At 47.7% G+C, this 21,507-nt stretch overlaps 2 protein-coding genes across 2 annotated transcripts in view; one reads left to right on the plus strand and one right to left on the minus strand.

Annotated features, from left to right (window-relative positions):
- Window positions 1-3,378, plus strand: part of hao1 (hydroxyacid oxidase (glycolate oxidase) 1) — a 63,550-nt gene extending 60,172 nt beyond the window's left edge. The window contains exon 8 of the mRNA XM_072442085.1: window positions 3,298-3,378. Within this exon, the coding sequence (XP_072298186.1) occupies window positions 3,298-3,378 (81 nt within the window). The remainder of the gene's footprint in view (window positions 1-3,297) is intronic.
- Window positions 3,379-7,336: 3,958 nt separating this feature from the next.
- Window positions 7,337-19,288, minus strand: scaf1 (SR-related CTD-associated factor 1). The gene is made up of 6 exons (XM_072442334.1): window positions 19,206-19,288; window positions 8,982-12,413; window positions 8,773-8,855; window positions 8,154-8,381; window positions 7,909-8,037; window positions 7,337-7,837 (listed from the first exon to the last, which is right to left on the minus strand). Exons 2-6 carry the CDS (start codon window positions 12,334-12,336, stop codon window positions 7,682-7,684), a joined length of 3,951 nt encoding a protein of 1,316 aa, XP_072298435.1. The 5' UTR covers window positions 12,337-12,413; window positions 19,206-19,288; the 3' UTR covers window positions 7,337-7,681.
- Between the last annotated feature and the right edge of the window lie 2,219 nt (window positions 19,289-21,507).

Here is a 21,507-nt window from a genome sequence, read left to right on the forward strand (position 1 = left end):
GTTCCTGTACAGGTCTTATACTGAGAGTCATGTGGTGCCGGGGGTTCCTGTACAGGTCTTATACTGAGAGTCATGTGGTGCCTGAGGTTCCTGTACAGGTCTTATACTGAGAGTCATGTGGTGCCGGGGGTTCCTGTACAGGTCTTACTGCAGATGACAGACGCTTGAGTCATGAGGAGGAGGTGGAGAATCCTTGGGTCAAATCTGTTCTTAAACATGGAAGGAGCTGATCAAAACGTACAAATTAAACAAAGTTGTTACAATCTTAAACTGGTAAAGGTTTATGACCAAAAGTTTTGTACCAAATAAAACTGACCCAAGATTCAAGGTCTGGAGGACAAAAGGTCTGTTTTTCACCAGTGTGTTATAATGCATCGTTACTAGTAATTAGTCCTGTTATTCATCGTACCCATCTCGGCAGCGTAACCAGATGCATTCACAGACTTTCAGCCACTTCAGAACACGCTGGTTCCAGCGGGGACAGTTCAAGGACGCTCCAAGTTCTAGTTTTTCAATAGAATATGTCTTGAAGTCATAACTGTTGTGCTTACCTCTTTTATTTGAACTTGTATATAGCTGTATTCACATACTTATTGTTTATATATTCTATGAATATCTGTCAATACTCATTGCATTATTGTGATTCAATTTATACATCCATTACTCACTGTATTTATTTCTGTATTATAGAAACCAATTCCACCCACACACACAAGAACTTTAGGATAAACCTCGTTAATAAAAAGTGTACAATGATCCATGGGACAACCTGGGAAGATTGAGGAAAGTCAGGAAATAGAGGTCGCATGGTTGGGTCTCCTTCCCAACGCCTCAATTACATAACTAACTCTAAATTGGCCCTAGTGAATGAATGTGAGAGTGTCAGTCTGTGTGTCTATGTCCAGAGGCGGAGCCAGACATTGTAAACATCCGGGGCTTAGTCCAAAAAGAGAGGGAGGGGCTTCATTCTGGCCAATATGATGTGGTTTTAGTGCAGTTACAGACAGTGACCCGCCAAAGGCAAAGACAGACTTCTGAGAGAGCTCCTCCCTCCAAAAAACGTTGAACAGAACAGCAGAGGTGACATTTAGTTATTCAAGAAATTGTACATCTGGATGTTCTTTAAAACAATCAGTGACAAAACAAATATGAAAAACATGCCCCTGACAGGGCTCGAACTCACATCACTAACGTCCACAGACTCATGTTCTGTTGTCACGGCTGGACGACCTTGAAAAATGAAGCCAATCTTACCTTTAGCAGACACCTTCCTCATGAGCTGTTTGTCCTGTAGTTTCTCTGCTTTAGCTTTGTAGATGAATAAAACCTGAGCCACTGCTTCAACCACAATGAACTCATGGTTTGAACGATCATGTGCTGTTGTTGTCTCTTCTACGTTAGATAAACTTTATTTTTCAGCTCATGTTCTGAACGTCTCTTTTTCCAGTCGATCTGCTCTTGTGTCCTTCACTTTTTGCAAAACTTCAGTTAAATGATGTAGAAAAGGCCAAATTGGTCAGATTGCGTGACATGCTGTAAACAACGCGCACTTTCTACGCTCCCGCCCACTTTCTACATGCAGCCAATCATACATCAGTTCAACAAAAATAACCAATGAAACGGGTAAAGAAAATTGAAGCAACTGCTGGATTCAAACCCTGTTCACCTACATTCCAACCCAACGCTCCACCTGTTGCGCTAACCACTTAGTGACATCATAATACATTTTTAAAAGATTAAAATATCAGGGGCTCAAGCCCCAAAGCCAGGGCCTGGCTCCGCCCATGTCTATGTCTCTGTGGTAACCCTGCAATAAGCTGGCCCCTGTCCAAGATGCACCCCTCCTGAGGCCCAAAGTCACTGGGATAGGCTCCAGTCACCCACGACCCCATAACGGGAACAAGCAGTAGAAAATGAATGAATGAATATAGTTAAAGTGACAGTGTTTAAGAAGTGTTCATGAGTCCAACAGCTGAGGGAAAGAACTGTTCTTGTGGCGGAAGGTTCTGGTCCTGATGGACCGTAGCCTCCTGCATGAGGGGAGTGTCCTCCTGCATGAGGGGAGTGGCCTCCTGCATGAGGGGAGTGTCCTCCTGCATGAGGGGAGTGGCCTCCTGCCTGAGGGGAGTGTCCTCCGGCCTGAGGGGAGTGTCCTCCGGCCTGAGGGGAGTGGCCTCCTGCCTGAGGGGAGTGTCCTCCTGCCTGAGGGGAGTGTCCTCCTGCATGAGGGGAGTGTCCTCCTGCCTGAGGGGAGTGGCCTCCTGCATGAGGGGAGTGGCCTCCTGCCTGAGGGGAGTGGCCTCCTGCCTGAGGGGAGTGGCCTCCTGCCTGAGGGGAGTGGCCTCCTGCCAGAGGGGAGTGGCCTCCTGCCTGAGGGGAGTGTCCTCCTGCCTGAGGGGAGTGTCCTCCTGCATGAGGGGAGTGTCCTCCTGCCTGAGGGGAGTGTCCTCCTGCATGAGGGGAGTGTCCTCCTGCATGAGGGGAGTGTCCTCCTGCATGAGGGGAGTGTCCTCCTGCTTGAGGGGAGTGGCCTCCTGCATGAGGGGAGTGGCCTCCTGCCAGAGGTACGTTGAGCTGGGAGAGCTTGTCAAACAGGATCCTGGTGTAGGTTCCCAGTGAGTCCAGATGCTGCAGTGAAGTGGAGAGCCAGGTTGATGGCGTCGTTCACAGACCTGTTGGAGTTGTAGGTGAACTGCAGGGGATCCAGCAGGGAGGAGGTGAAGGACTTGAGGTGGGGGAGGACCAGGCGCTCAAATAACTTCATGACTACAGACGTCAGCGCCTCAGGCCTGTAGTCATTAAGTCCAGTGATCCGGGGCTTCTTGGGGACAGGGACAATGATGGACGACTTGAAGCTGGGACATGGCAAGACTCCAGGAGGTGTTAAAAATGTCAGTGAAGACAGGGGCCAGACTGAGTTAATTTTTGGCAGAACTAAGCGGCCTCACAGTTGGGATATATGTGTAAAATGACGTACTCCGGTGTTGGGTGCACTTGTTGTTGGAGCTTTATAGTTTCCTCTCATTGTAGTCATCAGCCTGGGCTACATGGGTGTGTCAGGCTGTGGTTGTGTTCCCCGGCTGTTAGAGGTGGAATGGGTTGTATGGATGATGGTGTGTGTATAAAACATTGCTAACAAACGTGAACACAATTGGTGCCAGACAATTAGCACATGCCTCAAAAATGTATCACCACCAACCACCAGTATGTTGTCCAGTGTGGGCTGCGTTTGACCAAGTTTGTCGAAGGGATTCCAAAAAGGTTCTAATGGGTGTGGCTTCCCTCCTGTGCGTACAGCTACTCGGGCCTGTAGACAAATCCACAATGGGCCAAAGTGAACTGCTCACTTTGAACCAGAACATTGACACCGCCCCCTAAACGTTTAAAAGTGATTTTATGTTTGGAAATTTTTTTTTTACTTTAACCACAAAAGAGGGGAGTTTCTTTTTCTGTAAACAACCCTTAACATTGAAAGTGAATTGAACTATCATTTTTAAAGAGAAAACTGTTGCATACATTTTTCAAGTGATGTCTCGAGTCATTAATTGGCTTTCTTAATCTTAATCTATTTCATTAAGTCAAGTCTCAAATCATCGAAACATTGACTCAAGTCCAAGTCTCGACTTGCATAGGAATCCTTCCAACTCACTTCACACTTGGCTTTTTGCTGCGGATCCTTCCTTGACGACAGAGGAATAACAGGCTTCACACATTACAGTGGCTTGCAAAAGTGTATGTAACACTATACATTTTTAACATAAACATTGACCGATACAGAAGGTGACCAGAGAGCAAAACCAAAATAAAAAGAACAAAAGTTTGGGAAAATCAGTCCAATCGTTGTTCATCATCAAATCAAATCAATTTATTTTTGTAATGCCCAAAATCACAACAACAGTTGCCTCTGAGGGCCACAGGGAGAAATGAATCAACAATGTCTGTGGTGGCGATGAAGTCAGACAATGTCTGTGGTGGCGAGGGACGATGTCCCAGGGTCCTCTGTCCTTAGACTCTCCTTCTCGGCCAGGAAAAACTACAAAAAAAAAACCTCTTTGGGAAAAAAGCGTAGAAACCTGGAGGAGTTCCAGTGAAGGAGAGATCCGACTCTCACAGACGGACAGACGGACACGAGGAGACTGGAGCTGGACCCACTCTTCAGGCAGAAGAGGGACCGACTGAGTCGAGCTGGACCCACTCTTCAGGCAGAAGAGGGACCGACTGAGGCGAACTGGACCCACTCTTCAGGCAGATGAGGGACCGTCTGAGTCGAGCTGGACCCACTCTTCAGGCAGAAGAGGGACCGACTGAGGCGAACTGGACCCACTCTTCAGGCAGATGAGGGACCGTCTGAGTCGAGCTGGACCCACTCTTCAGGCAGATGAGGGACCGTCCACACAGGGCAGGGACCACTTCACCAGGGGAGGGGCATCTGGGTCCACAGGTCCTCAGGAGTGAGAGAAAGAAAAGAAGGCGGTGAACAGTTTGCAAGTGGAATCAAAAAATAAAGTTGTTGGTGAGGTTTGTGTCATCCATTTCTTTGTGATGGCTTTTTCCTTCTGCCAAGAGTACAATCCAAAGGAATCCATTTATTGTGTCCATGGCAGGAGTTTTGAGGCCCAAGGTCATAGTTCTAAAGGTCAGAGGGATGGAAATTTAAAAAAAGAAGTCATTGGGCATTGGGATCTTCAGCTCTTCTGAATAACAGGACAGTCCCAGAACACATGACGGTGGTTTGCTTCCTGGATCCAGAGTTTCTTAAACAGTTGCATGTCCTTGTAAATACTGAGCACTTTGACCTGAAAGAGTCTGTGTGTAATCTAATCTAAAGTATAAATTACATCCCCATCTTTTTCTCTCTACTTCTTCTGTCTTGTTCATTTTATCTGTATATTAATGTGTTCTGTACGTGTTGTCCCCCCTGTCTGTAAATACACCCCCTTTTTTATTATGTTCAGCGTCTTTGGGTCACTGAAAAGCGCTATATAAATAAAAGTTATTATTATTATTATTAAATGCAGTTGTTCCGTGAAGGCCTTAAGTCTTTAAAGAAAATGTTGGGGAGGTAACGTCGTCATGACACCAAAGAACACACCAGTCAGCTCAGGGGGACAGATGTGGAGACGTTTAAAGCAATGGATGGAAAGAGTATGGCACAACTACAAACCTACCAAGACATGGCCAACCAACAACACATCTGAACAAGGAGAGTACTGAGTCAACCAAGAGGCCCATAGGAACTCTGGCGCTGCAGAGAGCTCAGGTGTCCACAGGACTACTATTAGTCATAAGCTACACAAATCTGGCCTTTATGGAAGAGCAGCAGGAAGCCATTGTTGAAAACCAGAACCTGAACACACCCTCTGTCCAACTGTCAAACACGGTGGTGCAGCATCAGGCTGTGGAGCTGCTTTTCTTCAGCAAGGACAGGGAAGCTGCTCAGAGTGGATGGAAGATGGATGGAGCCAAATACAGGGCAATTCTGGAAGAAACCCTGACTCCAGCAAATCAAAGAACAATGGGCAAACATTTCAGTCAAAGCTGTAGAGACAAACCCCTTGCAGACTTGCAGCTGTAACTGCAGAGAAAGGCGATTCCATAAAGTATTGACAGCAAAACACTTTTGCACGCTGCACACTAGGAAATCATGTTTATTTTTCCTTCCACTTCACAATTGTGTGCAACTTGTGTGGCTGTCACCAAGAAAATGCATATCTAATTGTCTCGAGCCATTCCATGGACTGGAATGCAACGAGTCTTTGTTCTTGCCAGGTTTTTTTTCTTCTTCTTCTTCTTCTTTTTTTCTTCTTCTTCTTCTTCTTCTTCTTCTTCTTCTTCTTCTTCTTCTTCTTCTTCTTCTTCTTCTTCTTATTATTATTATTATTATTATTATTCCTGGTCATTTTGCCACAACTCAGTTATTTTTGACCCCCTGAACATTGATGAATGTCACACATGGGGTCATAGGTCACACATGGGTCATAGGTCACACATGGGGTCATAGGTCACACATGGGGTCATAGGTCACACATGGGACATAGATGCGATTGGCTCGGCCCAAACGCCCGTCTCAACAGTGCTGACTAGTTAAAAAAAGAAAAAAACATGAAACACTTAATCTTTGGCTTAGGCACATGAGACTTGGGACAGTGATAGAGCTACCTTTGACCTCTGACATTTGATGAGTAAGACACACCTGGAGCATCGCTCTATGACGAACAGGAAGTCAGCCATGTCGAATCAAAGTGGCGCCGCCACGTTTGACTTTTGTTTTTCAAAATCGTACTTGTCCTAAGTTTTTTGTCCCATCAAGCTCAAAACAACACTTTCTGCTTCTAAAGACATCGGAATTTAATAAATATTCCAAAAAAAATGTATCTGCGTGACACGCCCTCGAAAAAGGCTTAATTTCCTGTTTTTTTCAAGGACAAGTCACGCCTAAAGGAAATGATCTGCGGAGCTCATATTTCACTCACTAATGTGTGTTTATGTCTGAGTGGAAATAATTAATACCATGTAACAAATTTACTCTATAGCGCCCCCTACCCATTATGTGAAAAACTCAACATTGTCTGATTTGATTGACACTCATTATATTCTCAAGACGCCAAGAAAAAAGTGCATTGCAGATATTGTGTATTTTCACTATTGGCCAGCAGGGGCGCAATGAATGTCTTCACTTCCTCTTTTATTTTGATGGGACATTTCCTCTCGTGCCGCGGGCTTAGCATTAGCATAGAGTTAGCGTTAGCGGCGGGTCTCTGTTGCTAGGTGACGGGGGTACAGGTTTAAAGAATAAAGTCTAAGAGAATGCAGAAGGCGGTCGCGCGGGTGGCGAGAGAAATTTAAGTTTGTGGTTGTGACGTGGCAAAACGTGGAAAAGTTCCAGGGGTACGAATAATTTTGCAAGCCACTGTACAGGTATGTCAGATCTAATGGATTAGTAAATGTTAATAACACAGACATGTTATGTTATATTTAAATGAATTGAAGTAGCTTCGACAGCCTGTGATGATAGTTTTCATCAACACTTTACAGATCATGGATCAGTGCTCATTCAATTACATTCTAATTGAATCAAAGCACACAAATTACATACATTTACCATTCTTTTATAGACTTTCAATTTGATATTCTATTTAGTGCATTATACTGTCACAAAGCTGGAAACAGATGTGAACTTGACAAACTCGAGATAATTGTTTTTTATATAAAACATGCTCAATGGTCCTGAGAACAGGAATGCAAATAAAAGATAGATTTTGAAAACTCTATAGGCCTTCTAAAGCACAACTAAGGGCAGAACATGCCCTTCCAAACACTGGACAAAAAAAAGGTCTACATCACAAAGGCCATTTATTGCACAGTTTTTCTCAGTACACACAGATGTTTAGTGCTTCCATTCTCCAAAGTGGTTTCTGTGTGGAACATATTTACAGTGAGATCACCACAAAAAGACGGAGACTTCTAAAAAGGTAAGATAAAAGTATCGGGATGTCTGAGAGCAAATCCAATACAAGGTAGAGTACAGAGTGCCCCAATCTGGGTCAGCCTCAAGGAGAGGAGGCCTGGCCTCCAAGGCCTCCTCAGGCAGGGGAGGCCAGGCCTCCTAAGCCTGAGGAGGACAGGCCTCCTGAGGCAGGGGAGGACAGGCCTCCTGAGGCCTCCTCGGGCTGAGTCTGCCTCAGGCAGAGGAGTACAGACCCCCAGGTTCTCGGTCATCTCGATCGTCGTCCATCTTGCGTCCATGCTTTCTGAAGTATTTGTATCTCTGAACATAGAGCTTCACCAGGTTGCTCACTTTGACTGGGTTTATCTCCCCAGTACGGCTGTGACAAATCTGTAACAGATACATCGAGTCAATTTTTAACTACTACAGAGATGACGCTTGCAGCGGGCGATACTCTGTACCTTGTGGACTGCTTTGCGGAGGATGTCCTTGTAATCGTCCTTGTTGATGTCTTTGCGTTGATAGTATGGTTTGATGGCTAGCTTCACCTCCTCCACTGCCCTCTCTTGAGTGTGCAGCTTCTTCAGGTACTGAGGACGGAAATACACACTATGAAGCATGCATCAGGAAGGGATTACTCCTATATTAGCAGTGTCCACCTATCTGAAGTGTGATCCTACCCAGACCAGCTGAAAGTGAGGGTTACCTTGTCAGGGTCTTTGTTGTCATTGTCCCAGCCTGAGTCCCCAGAGCTCCCGCTGAACCCTGAGAGCCCAACCAGGGGCGGAGTCTGAGCACATGGGTGTAGGTGCGAGGAGTTGTGCAGCATAAACTGGGCGGGGCTGACACGAGGTGGCGGAGGGAGCGAGGGCGGGGGTGGAACCTGGGACAAGGCTGTGGGTGTGGGCTGGTTCTGATTGGCCTGGGACAGAATCTGAGGAAGACACGACAGCCAGAAGACACACATTAGGAAATTGCTTTTTATTTCATTTTTTCATTGAAATAGTTTACAATAAATTATGTATTATTGGAACACAACCTGCAAAAAAAATAAAAGCAGCTTGATAATCGAGTGCTAATGAGGGTCACTTGGTTTAATCACCCATTGAATGCAGCACAGCAGCATGCGACCATCATCAAATTATTACCAGGACAGGTGTGTAGCACAAAATAAGGAAACAAGAAAAACATCAGATTTTTAAAAAGAAAAGGCTTGTCTGACATTTCCAAGTCATGTTTTTAATGAGGTAAACAGTTTGACATGTGAAATAAGCTGAATTAGGGTCAGTGGTGACACACTGAGGTCACTGAACTTCCAGCCTCACCTGACTAGTAGCTTGGATGAATTCTTGCGCTTTGGCTCTGCTGGCAATATTAGCTTCCTCCATTTTGAAGAGCAAGGCGGTCACTAAAAACAGAGGTAAACTATTTTTTAACACAAATAAAATTTGGAAAATAAAATTTAAAAAATCAAAACGTCTGAAAAGAGCTGTACATAAACATTTTGAATCCTTTCCTCTCAGAAAATACTCACACGCAAGCACCCCTCCTGCGGTGCAGTCCACCCCAGTCTGCAGGCTCCATGGCAGAGCAGAAGCAGCTGGTGGAAGTGGAGGCGGCGGGGGTTTGCTGGCAGAGGACGAGGATACAGAGGAGGAAGAGGGGTCCAAGGACAGAGAAGACAGCCCACAGGCAGCAGACGAGGAGGGGCAGGGGGGCGGGCTGCAGGGCTTAGGGGGGTCTGTGGGAGTCAAGCTCAGACCAGTGCTCAGGGACGTGGGCATGGTGGATGGACTGGATGATGGCGGTGTGGTAGGACTGGTTTGGGAGGGGCACTCTTCTGCCAAGAACGACGGCTCTGGAGTTTTGCAGCTGCTGTCGACAGTTTGAGAGTCTGGAGATGACTCTCTCATGTCCCTCATGGGGGCTGCTGAGGGGGGAGGAGAGGGAGGGGGGGAGGAGGAGGGGGGTAGCACACTGGTGGAGGAGGAGGAGGAGGAGGAGGAAGAGGAGCAGGGCACAGAGCCAACAGGTCCTGGGTGTGGACTGGCAGCCTTGCACACTTCTCCAGACGTTGTTAGAGGCTCTGTGGAGGCTCCAACCCACACACTGGATGCACTCTGACCACCTTCCTCAGCTTTGGAGCCTCCAGCTCCACCCTTTTCTCTCGTCTTCTTCACCAGGCGCCGCCGCCGCTTTGTCACCAGAGATGAGGAGGGTGACGAGGCTGAAGAGGAGGTGGAGGTGATGGAGCCATGTTTAGCCTTTTGAGAAGGAAGTACCGCTGGACTGTTCATGGAGGATGGTGGTGCATTCAGGCAACTGCGCTTCCCCATGGAGCTTAAATCTTTGCCACGCCCTGCAAGTGAGAGCGGCTCTGAGCAGGGCTTAAGGAACGGAGATCTGCTCTCATTATCTCTGCAAAATACAACTGCGATTGAGCCACCCACTACTGAACTGCCTGCTCCTCCAACAGGCCCTCCTGTTCCCAACAAATCCATGCCCAACTTCCCAGAGGAGCCTGTGGTGCTACTGACACCTTCACGCACCAGCACAGACACTTTGGACTGAAGTTTGCCCTTCCTGCTAGTGGTGCCATCCCTCTTGGATTTCCCAGAGCGGCCCAAATCTTTTCGACTACCTTTGTCGCGGGTTTTGTCCTTAACCTTGCGCATTCGCTTGACCATGGGGAGCCCGGACAAAACTGCTGCACAATCTGACGTAGATGTGAGAATTTTACTTTTGGTTCGGGAGGATTCTGAATTTTTCTTAAGCGCCTTTCTCTTCAGTTGACCACTCTTGGAAGTAGTCCTGACTTTGGGACTAGGTAAAGGTGGTGGTGGAGCTGGCGGAGGAGTATCTTCTAAGGAGGGATAGTCAGAGTCCAGCGCCTCCCCGTCCAAAGACAGCACATCAATGTCTAGCTTGTCCGAATAGCGATCCGACTCGTAGTTGTGGTAGCGCAGGGGAGAGAGCGAACGGGAGCAATCTCTTTTGCCAGGACTCGAACGGCCTTTCCGCTTCTTTTTCCGGTGAGACTTATCCATGTCTTGGGATGACCTACTGGGGGACGCTGGGTTAAGTCGTGGGGAGCCCGGGACTGTGGTGGTTGTGGTTGTAGTAGTGACTGTAATCGTTCTCTTGATGGCAAACAGGTCGGAGCCGTTGAGATCCTGAATGGATGGCGGTACCACAGGGCGCCCGTCCCTTCGGCGCTCTCGCTCTCTGTCTCGTTCCCTCTCTCCCTCCCTGTCCCGATGTCTTTCGTGATCTTCATTCTTCTCTAAACTCCTTTTGGAGCTCTTGGAACAGTCTCGCTCTCGGCTTCTCGAGTCACGCCCTCTCTTTCTACCGCCCCTGGAATCACCCTCATCGTTTCTTTGGCTTCGGTGATGGTAGTCTCGGTCACGATCCCGGTGTCTGTCCCAGTATCGCGCTCTGTCCTTCTCTTTGTCCTGCTCTCCGTCACGGCTCCTCTCCTCGCCACGGTTTTTCTCCTGGCTGCGGTTGCGCTCTCGATTCCTGTCCCGGCTACGCTCTCTCTTGCGGTCACGACTTCGTTCCAGGCTTCGGTTCTTGTGTCGGCTGTGGTCTCGGTCTCTGTCTAGGTCCTTTCCCTTGTCCCTGTGTTTGCTCATGTCCCTCGGCCTGTCCGTGGAGCGCTCCTGCGATAACCTGGAGGAGAGCTCTACTGCTGTGGCATCGGTGCTGCCATGCTGTCGCTTCTTCTTCTTGGAGCTATGGCCGTGGCTTGAGCCCTTAGACTTCAATTCCTTGCTGCTTTTTGGCTCATCCTGCTTCTCTTTGCTCTTGTGCTGATTACGTTTATCCTTCCGCTTTTTTTTCCTCTTCTCCTCCTTATCGCCACTCTTTCTATCTTTGCTTTTTTGTCCGTCAAGATCGTTGGAGATCTTGCACGTCTTTGTATCCTCCTTCTCGAGTGGGGCCGGTGGAGGGGTCGGTGGCGGGCTGTGTAGGTGTCCGGAAGGTGGGCTTGGCTCAGTGGTTAGGCTGATTGAGGATCCGGGAAATCTAATGTACCTTTCCTTTCGCCTGCTCACCAACTTTCTCCTCAGATCTTCCACCCCCACAACTGGCTCCTCCTCTGGCTCCAGGTCTACTGGCCAGTCTGGGTCAGCCCGCACTGACACAAAGCCATCCCCATCCAGAACTCTGAGGATCCGCTCAGGCTTTGAAGCAAAGAAGGTGGAGCTTGGCGAGTTGACCGAGAGGCTTTCCACGACTGGTCGTTTAAGCCCTGCCTCTCGGTCAGCCAGTCCAACAATCTCCCCCTCCTCTATCTCCGAGTGCTCAGAGTCTGTGTGTTCCTCTTTGATGGTGCTGCAGTCCACTGTCCGCCGCAGAGAAAGCAGGCAGAGGCGGGGTTTGAGAGAATCGGCAAGCATGTCCATAGAATCAGGCGGTTCCTCCACACCACCTTCCATTTTTTTTGCGGACTCGTCGCTTTGTACTTGATCTTCTACCTCCAGGCTCTTCAAATCCTCAGTGCTCAAATCATTGTCAGATGCTGGGGAACCGGTGGGCTCAAATGGATCATACTTCTCTTCATCATCCTCCACCGCTCTCTCCTCTTTTTCAGCATCAGTTGGAGAAAAGGGATCGTACATCTCCCTCGGTTGTTGCCGTAGTGAGTCTTTGGGCGGAGGAGAGTATGGAGGAGATGTTGAGGAAATCCCAACTCCGTCCAGTCCAGTTACATGGTCAGAAGGAAACGTGGAGACCTCAGAGGGAGGAGTAGAAGGCGAGGGGTCGTCTGGAGCAGGAGAGTGTGGACCCTCAGCTTGGGGGCTCCTGTCAGGGACCTGAGCCGTTTCACTGGGCAGGAAAGCTGGCTTCGATTTGAAGCCTGATGCTACAGTCAAGTCCATGGGCCAGGTGTGCTACTACACATCTGCAGGCCAGGACAAAAGAAAGGAGAGCAGTAACACCAGGAGCTACTGGAAACCTAGCAAAAGAGAGGGCAAGAAGAAAGAAAAAGTCAAGGCATAAAAGATGCAATATTTGAATGTTTCTATAAAGTACCTATCAACAAATTTGCTTAGCTAGTCTAAACACACTATTACATGGTGTATAAGCCTAAACACACTATTACATGGTGTATAAGCCTAAACACACTTTTACATGGTGTATAAGCCTAAACACACTATTACATGGTGTATAAGTCTAAACACACTATTACATGGTGTATAAGCCTAAACATACTATTACATGTGTATAAGTCTAAACATACTATTACATGGTGTATAAGCCTAAACACACTATTACATGGTGTATAAGTCTAAACACACTATTACATGTGTATAAGTCTAAACATACTATTACATGGTGTATAAGTCTAAACATACTATTACATGTGTATAAGTCTAAACACACTATTACATGGTGTATAAGCCTAAACACACTATTACATGGTGTATAAGCCTAAACACACTATTACATGGTGTATAAGCCTAAACATACTATTACATGGTGTATAAGTCTAAACATACTATTACATGGTGTATAAGCCTAAACATACTATTACATGGTGTATAAGTCTAAACACACTATTACATGTGTATAAGTCTAAACACACTATTACATGGTGTATAAGCCTAAACATACTATTACATGGTGTATAAGTCTAAACATACTATTACATGGTGTATAAGCCTAAACATACTATTACATGGTGTATAAGTCTAAACACACTATTACATGGTGTATAAGTCTAAACACACTATTACATGTGTATAAGTCTAAACATACTATTACATGGTGTATAAGCCTAAACATACTATTACATGGTGTATAAGTCTAAACACACTATTACATTAAATAACATATGTTATTTATAATGGTATACTGAACCCCTGGAAAGGTAGAGGACCAGGACATTTAGATGCTAATCAGGTACTCAGGGTGGTTGTGCCAGGGTCTCACAAAGACAAAGAGGATTCTAATAGGCCATTAAGATTCTGAATAGGCTCGGTAGATACAAGGGGGGAGTTTCTGTTGAAACAAACAACTCTTTCTACTTCAGGAAGGCTCCGCCCAATGGGCGGGTCTTACCACAGAACAGTATTAATATCGGAGTTCTCAACCTAAATTCTTTTATTGACAATGACTCTTGGATGAGAGTCGAAACGTTTATTTTTTCAAACTGAGTCCAGATGACTACAACTGAAGCTTTTTCTACTATGGAACACGCCTGGACCAATGAGGGATTACACCGACATATTACATGGTGTATAAGTCTAAACACACTATTACATGTGTATAAGTCTAAACATACTATTACATGGTGTATAAGTCTAAACATACTATTACATGGTGTATAAGTCTAAATACACTATTACATGGTGTATAAGTCTAAATACACTATTACATGGTGTATAAGTCTAAACACACTATCACATGTGTATAAGTCTAAACATACTATTACATATGTATAAGTCTAAACACACTATTACATGGTGTATAAGTCTAAACATACTATTACATGGTGTATAAGTCTAAACACACTATTACATGGTGTATAAGTCTAAACATACTATTACATGTGTATAAGTCTAAACATACTATTACATGGTGTATAAGTCTAAACACACTATTACATGTGTATAAGTCTAAACATACTATTACATGGTGTATTACATGGTGTATTGCATGGTGTATAAGTCTAAACATGCTATTACATGGTGTATTACATGGTGTATAAGTCTAAACACACTATTACATGGTGTATTACATGGTGTATAAGTCTAAACACACTATTACATGGTGTATTACATGGTGTATAAGTCTAAACACACTATTACATGGTGTATTACATGGTGTATTACATGGTGTATTACATGGTGTGTAAGTCTAAACACACTATTACATGGTGTATTACATGGTGTATTACATGGTGTATTACATGGTGTATAAGTCTAAACACACTATTACATGGTGTATTACATGGTGTATTACATGGTGTATTACATGGTGTATAAGTCTAAACACACTATTACATGGTGTATTACATGGTGTATTACATGGTGTATAAGTCTAAACACACTATTACATGGTGTATTACATGGTGTATTACATGGTGTATTACATGGTGTATAAGTCTAAACACACTATTACATGGTGTATTACATGGTGTATTACATGGTGTATAAGTCTAAACACACTATTACATGGTGTATTACATGGTGTATAAGTCTAAACACACTATTACATGGTGTATTACATGGTGTATTACATGGTGTATAAGTCTAAACACACTATTACATGGTGTATTACATGGTGTATTACATGGTGTATTACATGGTGTATAAGTCTAAACACACTATTACATGGTGTATTACATGGTGTATAGGCCCATCCACCATCAAGAAATCTGAATTGGTTTGTTTTGCTCATTCTTCCGGGTAGTGCATAGTAAGCACGTCACAAGAGCGTGATCTCTTTGATTGTTTTCTGCGCCGCGTCTTGCTGCAAAAAAGCTTTTTCCAACTTTTCCACGCTAGCCGTGCTGGCGACGGCAACGTTGGCCCCGCTCGCCGCTCTCCCCGCCGCGGCGCCATCCCTGAATGTATGTAGCGAGACCCCTGTACAACGCTATCATTTAGTTAAGAAAACTACACTCAATATTGTAGACGACTTCCATTCTGGTCCTAAATGTTTATTTGGCACATGTTCACCAGTAAACCGTCGTAGCGTAACCGTTCTGCTCGGGCCGCCCACGGCGCTCGATAATATGGGTCACACTCTGCGCGCCGTATGGCGTAGATTAAGAGAACGCTGCTAATGCCGTAATTTACGCCAGACGGCGCATGGCATTCACGTCAGACGGCGCCCCGCGTTAAAAGCGCCGCTTTATTTTGTAAAAGCGTTGGATAATACGCCGCGACACGTGTGGCTTTCCATGACGGCCGCTAACGCACATTTTTTCTCAGTCCGGAGAATGCCGAAGCTACTCGTTTTTAGTTAGTTTAGTAGTTAGTCGGCCCCCAAAACCTGGACGGGGTGTTTTTAAACCCTATCTAAGAGCCTGAATGAGGGTTTTCCCGTGAAGCAAGATTAAGCCAAAGCCCGTCTTATCCAGGCTCATTATATTCTCAGTTCTAATGAGTTGCCACATTGATCAAAGATACAAAGTTCTACAAACCTGGTTGGGATCAGGTTAAATGTCAAGATTTAGCTTTGTCACTGGGAACGCCATAGAACACATTTTTAACACATTTCAGCTAAAGAAACTTAGATCACTCCAACATGAGCTCCAGAAGCTCCTGCAGGCGCTCTAAAGACTGCGCTGTGGACACCATATGCAATACATGAATATAGAAAAGACAAACATGCCAGGCTCCATGATGCAAGTTCGAATCCCGGCTCTGAAGTTTACTGCATGTCCTCCCCGCTCTCATCCCCATTTCACACTCAGCTGACCTGTCTAATAAAGCCTACAGGCCAAAACATCCTTTAAAGAATAAAAAATACATATTTCACACATGCATGTTTTACAATTTACACCATACCATATTAAAATAAAACATTTAATTGAGCTTTAGCATTAAACTTTCAATTTCCAGTAAAACTTTGCTCTAAAGGGCTGTAAAAAGTTCAACTCGAGAAGCAACACAAATGAATGAGGCTCAATCTTTCTGCTGGTGTGAGAGGTGAAGCCAGGACATTCAGCACAAACAGACACTGGTTTGGAGTTGGACTCAGAATCAGAAAAGCTTTATTGCCATTGTCAAAGAACAGAATTCACAAACATAGGAACTTGTCTTGGCGATATGATGAACAATGATAAAACAACAAAATCAAAATCAAAAACAATTTAAATCTGCTAAAGGATAAAAATAAAATAGGCTTACTATGTACACAAAATGTACAGTTGAATTTACAGATGTAGTGCAAAAAGTGAAGAGTGCAGTGAGTGATTAATGAAGTTATGGTTAAAGTGACAGTGTTTAAGAAGTGTTCATGAGTCCAACAGCCGAGGGAAACTGTTCTTATGACGGCAGGTTCTGGTCCTGCCTGAGGGGAGTGGCCTCCTGCCTGAGGGGAGTGGACTCCTGCCTGAGGGGAGTGGCCTGCTGCCTGAGGGGAGTGGCATCCTGTCTGAGGGGCGTGGCCTCCTGCCTGAGGGGAGTGGCCTCCTGACTGAGGGGAGTGGCCTCCTGCCTGAGGTGGCCTGCTGCCTGAGGGGAGTGGCCTGCTGCCTGAGGGGAGTGGCATCCTGTCTGAGGGGAGTGGACTCCTGCCTGAGGGGAGTGGACTCCTGCCTGAGGGGAGTGGACTCCTGCCTGAGGGGAGTGGCCTGCTGCCTGAGGGGAGTGGCATCCTGTCTGAGGGGCGTGGCCTCCTGCCTGAGGGGAGTGGCCTCCTGCCTGAGGGGAGTGGCCTCCTGCCTGAGGGGAGTGGCCTCCTGCTTGAGGGGAGTGGCTCAAATAGTCCATGTCCAGGGTGAGAAGGGTCAGCAGTGATCAGACCTGCTTGTCCCAGAGTCCTGGAGACGTCCAGGTCCTGCAGAGATGGAAGTCTGCAGCCGATCAGCTTCTCATCAGAGGGCGCTGTAGTCTCTGATGCGGTGATGGAGGAGGTGATGGAGGAGGTGATGGAGGAGGCGATGATGGACTCAATGATGGCCGTGTAGAACTGCACCATCATCTGCGCTGGCAGCTTGTCTTTCCTCAGCTGCAACAGGAAGTACATCTTCTACTGGGTGATGAGGGAGCTGATGGTTGCCCCCAGGTGGAGTCGGCCGGCGCTCCCTGCCCGCAGGTGGAGTCCGGCACATTGAGCTGGGAGAGCTTGTCCTGGAGCAGGAGGTGGTGTTGATGCAGAGCTGAAGTCCACAAACAGGATGTTCCTGTGAGTCTCTGCTCTCGACCGTCTGAACAGAACTGTCCTCAAGTCAGATCATTCTAAACATCACCGCTTTTGAGCTCAATCGCTGTAGTTTTGTTGCTCTCCGCCATTGGTCTGGCCTCCCCCAGCTTCACCAGGAGCGGCTCATAGGGGAGCGGCTCATAGGGGAGCGGCTCATAGGGGAGCGGCTCATAGGGGAGCGGCTCAAAGGGGAGCGGCTCATAGGGGAGCGGCTCATAGGGGAGCGGCTCATAGGGGAGCGGCTCATAGGGGAGCGGCTCAAAGGGGAGCGGCTCATAGGGGAGCGGCTCATAGGGGAGCGGCTCAAAGGGGAGCGGCTCATAGGGGAGCGGCTCATAGGGGAGCGGCTCATAGGGGAGCGGCTCATAGGGGAGCGGCTCATAGGGGAGCGGCTCAAAGGGGAGCGGCTCATAGGGGAGCGGCTCATAGGGGAGCGGCTCAAAGGGGAGCGGCTCATAGGGGAGCGGCTCATAGGGGAGCGGCTCATAGGGGAGCGGCTCATAGGGGAGCGGCTCATAGGGGAGCGGCTCATAGGGGAGCGGCTCAAAGGGGAGCGGCTCATAGGGGAGCGGCTCATAGGGGAGCGGCTCATAGGGGAGCGGCTCAAAGGGGAGCGGCTCATAGGGGAGCGGCTCATAGGGGAGCGGCTCATAGGGGAGCGGCTCATAGGGGAGCGGCTCATAGGGGAGCGGCTCAAAGGGGAGCGGCTCATAGGGGAGCGGCTCATAGGGGAGCGGCTCATAGGGGAGCGGCCTGTAATATATATTTTGGCCTCATTTTAATCCATTATATTCACTGCAGAGCTGTCAAAAGCCCACACTAATCGATACTATAATTAAGATAAGATGAGACATTCCTTTGTTGTCCACACATGGGGAAATGTCGTTGTTACACTGCAGTAGATCCAGAGGAAAAGGACAGATAAATTATAGGAAGTTTAAAAAAAAAACACTCTTAATAGAAGAACTCTTATAAACAAAATTAGTATTGAAAGTATCGATCCCAAAAAATCTAAAATTCCTGAATAATTGGAAATTAAGTGGAATCTTTATCAGAACAAGTTGAACTCTGTTCTATTCATCCTCAACTCTGACCTTTAGCTCACAGAGGTTTGTTTTGACTGGGTTTTATCTTCGGACGCTCCTCTGGGCCCCCCCGCACGCTCCTCTGGGCCCCCCCGCACGCTCCTCTGGGCCCCCCCGCACGCTCCTCTGGGCCCCCCCGCACGCTCCTCTGGGCCCCCCCGCACGCTCCTCTGGGCCCCCGCACGCTACTCTGGGCCCCCGCACGCTACTCTGGGCCCCCGCACGCTCCTCTGGGGCCCCAGACGCCCATGCAGGGTCGCTCCTGCTGGTGCTCTTGCGGGCGCTCCTGCGGGCGGGCGCTCTTGCGGGCGCTCCTGTGGGCTCTCCTGCGGGTGCTCTTGCGGGTGCTCTTGCGGGTGCTCTTGCGGGTGCTCCTGCGGGTGCTCCTGGAACCCTGCGATAGCCGGTGTCGGCAGAGGCCCTGCTCCTCTCCGGTGTTTGTCCAGAGACGGCACGCTCCGGCGGCATTGCACAGCTGTGTCCCGCACTGTGGACACAGCGGAGAAGCGGAGTCTGCGCATATGTGTCATTCCCGCAGGCTGGTGCGGGGACTGCTGCGGGGACTGCTGCGGGGACTGCTGCGGGGACTGGTGCGGGGACTGGTGCGGGGACGCTGTAGCTCGTCGGGGCTAGCGCGCAGAGCAAAGAGCCCGTTAGCACCGCGGATTGAGCACTTTTCACCGCATGTTCGCCCGCAGCGCGCTCACGCACGCGGCCTCACGCACGCGGCCTCACGCACAACCTCCTGTGACCGCACATTTACACATTTTACAGAGAAAACTCACTGATTTGAAGCCGACTCAAGCGCACATCCATCCATTAATCGCCGCCATTTTCAATCGATGCTGCCGTGGCAAAGGATTGTGGGAAACTGAGTTTTCCAATGACGTCATCCATCTTCCGTTCACGTCGGCCTGGAGCCTATGACAGGGGTCTGGAGCCTATGACAGGGGCCTGGAGCCTATGACAGGGGTCTGGAGCCTAAGACAGGGGCCTGGAGCCTATGACAGGGGCCTGGAGCCTATGACAGGGGTCTGGAGCCTAAGACAGGGGCCTGGAGCCTATGACAGGGGCCTGGAGCCTATGACAGGGGTCTGGAGCCTATGACAGGGGCCTGGAGCCTATGACAGGGGTCTGGAGCCTAAGACAGGGGCCTGGAGCCTATGACAGGGGCCTGGAGCCTAAGACAGGGGTCTGGAGCCTATGACAGGGGCCTGGAGCCTAAGACAGGGGCCTGGAGCCTATGACAGGGGCCTGGAGCCTATGACAGGGGTCTGGAGCCTATGACAGGGGTCTGGAGCCTAAGACAGGGGCCTGGAGCCTATGACAGGGGCCTGGAGCCAACTGTGGAAGATTTTAGGACCCTTTATTCAAATTGAAAACTAAATCTTTAATTTAGAATTGTATTCTGAAAATGAGAGTTGTTTATGCAATATCAATGTACATTTGGCAAATACCACTTTATTTTGCAGTTTTATTATGTGTTTTGGAAAATAAATGTTCCATTTAACAGTTGAATTTGTCAAATTGCAATTGAATATTAATTCATATTTGGAATTGAAGAAGATTACATTTGGTGTGGTATTTTGGACCCCACCAATATCCATTTTGACATTTATGTTTCATTTAGATTTGTATTTTAAAAATAAATCTTAAAGTGGTATTTGCAAATGCAATTTCGAAATGCAGATTGATATTGCATTATGATTTCTCCTTTTCATTTTGTATAATCAAGATTCGAACAAAAATATATACATACATAAAAACAAATTAAAATCAGAGCGAGAGTAACAGACCTAAATAAAAAATAAACCCCACAGAGTCATGAGGCCCAAATACAGAGTCCTGAGGCCCAAATACAGAGTCCCGAGGCCCAAATACAGAGTCCTGAGGTCCAAATACAGAGTCCTGAGGCCCAAATACAGAGTCCTGAGGCCCAAATACAGAGTCCCGAGGCCCAAATACAGAGTCCTGAGGCCCAAATACAGAGTCCTGAGGCCCAAATACAGAGTCCTGAGGCCCAAATACAGAGTCCTGAGGCCCAAATACAGAGTCCTGAGGCCCAAATACAGAGTCCTGAGGCCCAAATACAGAGTCCTGAGGCCCAAATACAGAGTCCTGAGGCCCAAATATAGAGTCCTGAGGCCCAAATACAGAGTCCCGAGGCCCAAATATAGAGTCCTGAGGCCCAAATACAGAGTCTCGAGGCCCAAATACAGAGTCCTGAGGCCCAAATACAGAGTCCTGAGGCCCAAATACAGAGTCCTGAGGCCCAAATATAGAGTCCTGAGGCCCAAATACAGAGTCCCGAGGCCCAAATACAGAGTCCTGAGGCCCAAATACAGAGTCCTGAGGCCCAAATATAGAGTCCTGAGGCCCAAATACAGAGTCCTGAGGCCCAAATACAGAGTCCCGAGGCCCAAATACAGAGTCCCGAGGCCCAAATACAGAGTCCTGAGGCCCAAATACAGAGTCCCGAGGCCCAAATATAGAGTCCTGAGGCCCAAATACAGAGTCCCGAGGCCCAAATACAGAGTCCTGAGGCCCAAATACAGAGTCCTGAGGCCCAAATATAGAGTCCTGAGGCCCAAATACAGAGTCCTGAGGCCCAAATACAGAGTCCTGAGGCCCAAATATAGAGTCCTGAGGCCCAAATACAGAGTCCTGAGGCCCAAATACAGAGTCCTGAGGCCCAAATACAGAGTCCCGAGGCCCAAATACAGAGTCCTGAGGCCCAAATATAGAGTCCTGAGGCCCAAATACAGAGTCCCGAGGCCCAAATACAGAGTCCTGAGGCCCAAATACAGAGTCCCGAGGCCCAAATATAGAGTCCCGAGGCCCAAATATAGAGTCCTGAGGCCCAAATACAGAGTCCCGAGGCCCAAATACAGAGTCCTGAGGTCCAAATACAGAGTCCTGAGGCCCAAATACAGAGTCCTGAGGCCCAAATATAGAGTCCTGAGGCCCAAATATAGAGTCCTGAGGCCCAAATATAGAGTCCCAAGGCCCGAATACAGAGTCCTGAGGTCCAAATGAAGAGTCCTAAAGTCCAAATACAGAGTCCTGAGGCCCAAATATAGAGTCCTG

The sequence above is a fragment of the Eucyclogobius newberryi genome, unplaced genomic scaffold (genome assembly GCF_026437365.1).
Source record: "Eucyclogobius newberryi isolate DKJ021-1_F unplaced genomic scaffold, fEucNew1.0.hap1 SCAF_13, whole genome shotgun sequence".
Taxonomy (NCBI): Eukaryota; Metazoa; Chordata; class Actinopteri; order Gobiiformes; family Gobiidae; genus Eucyclogobius; species Eucyclogobius newberryi.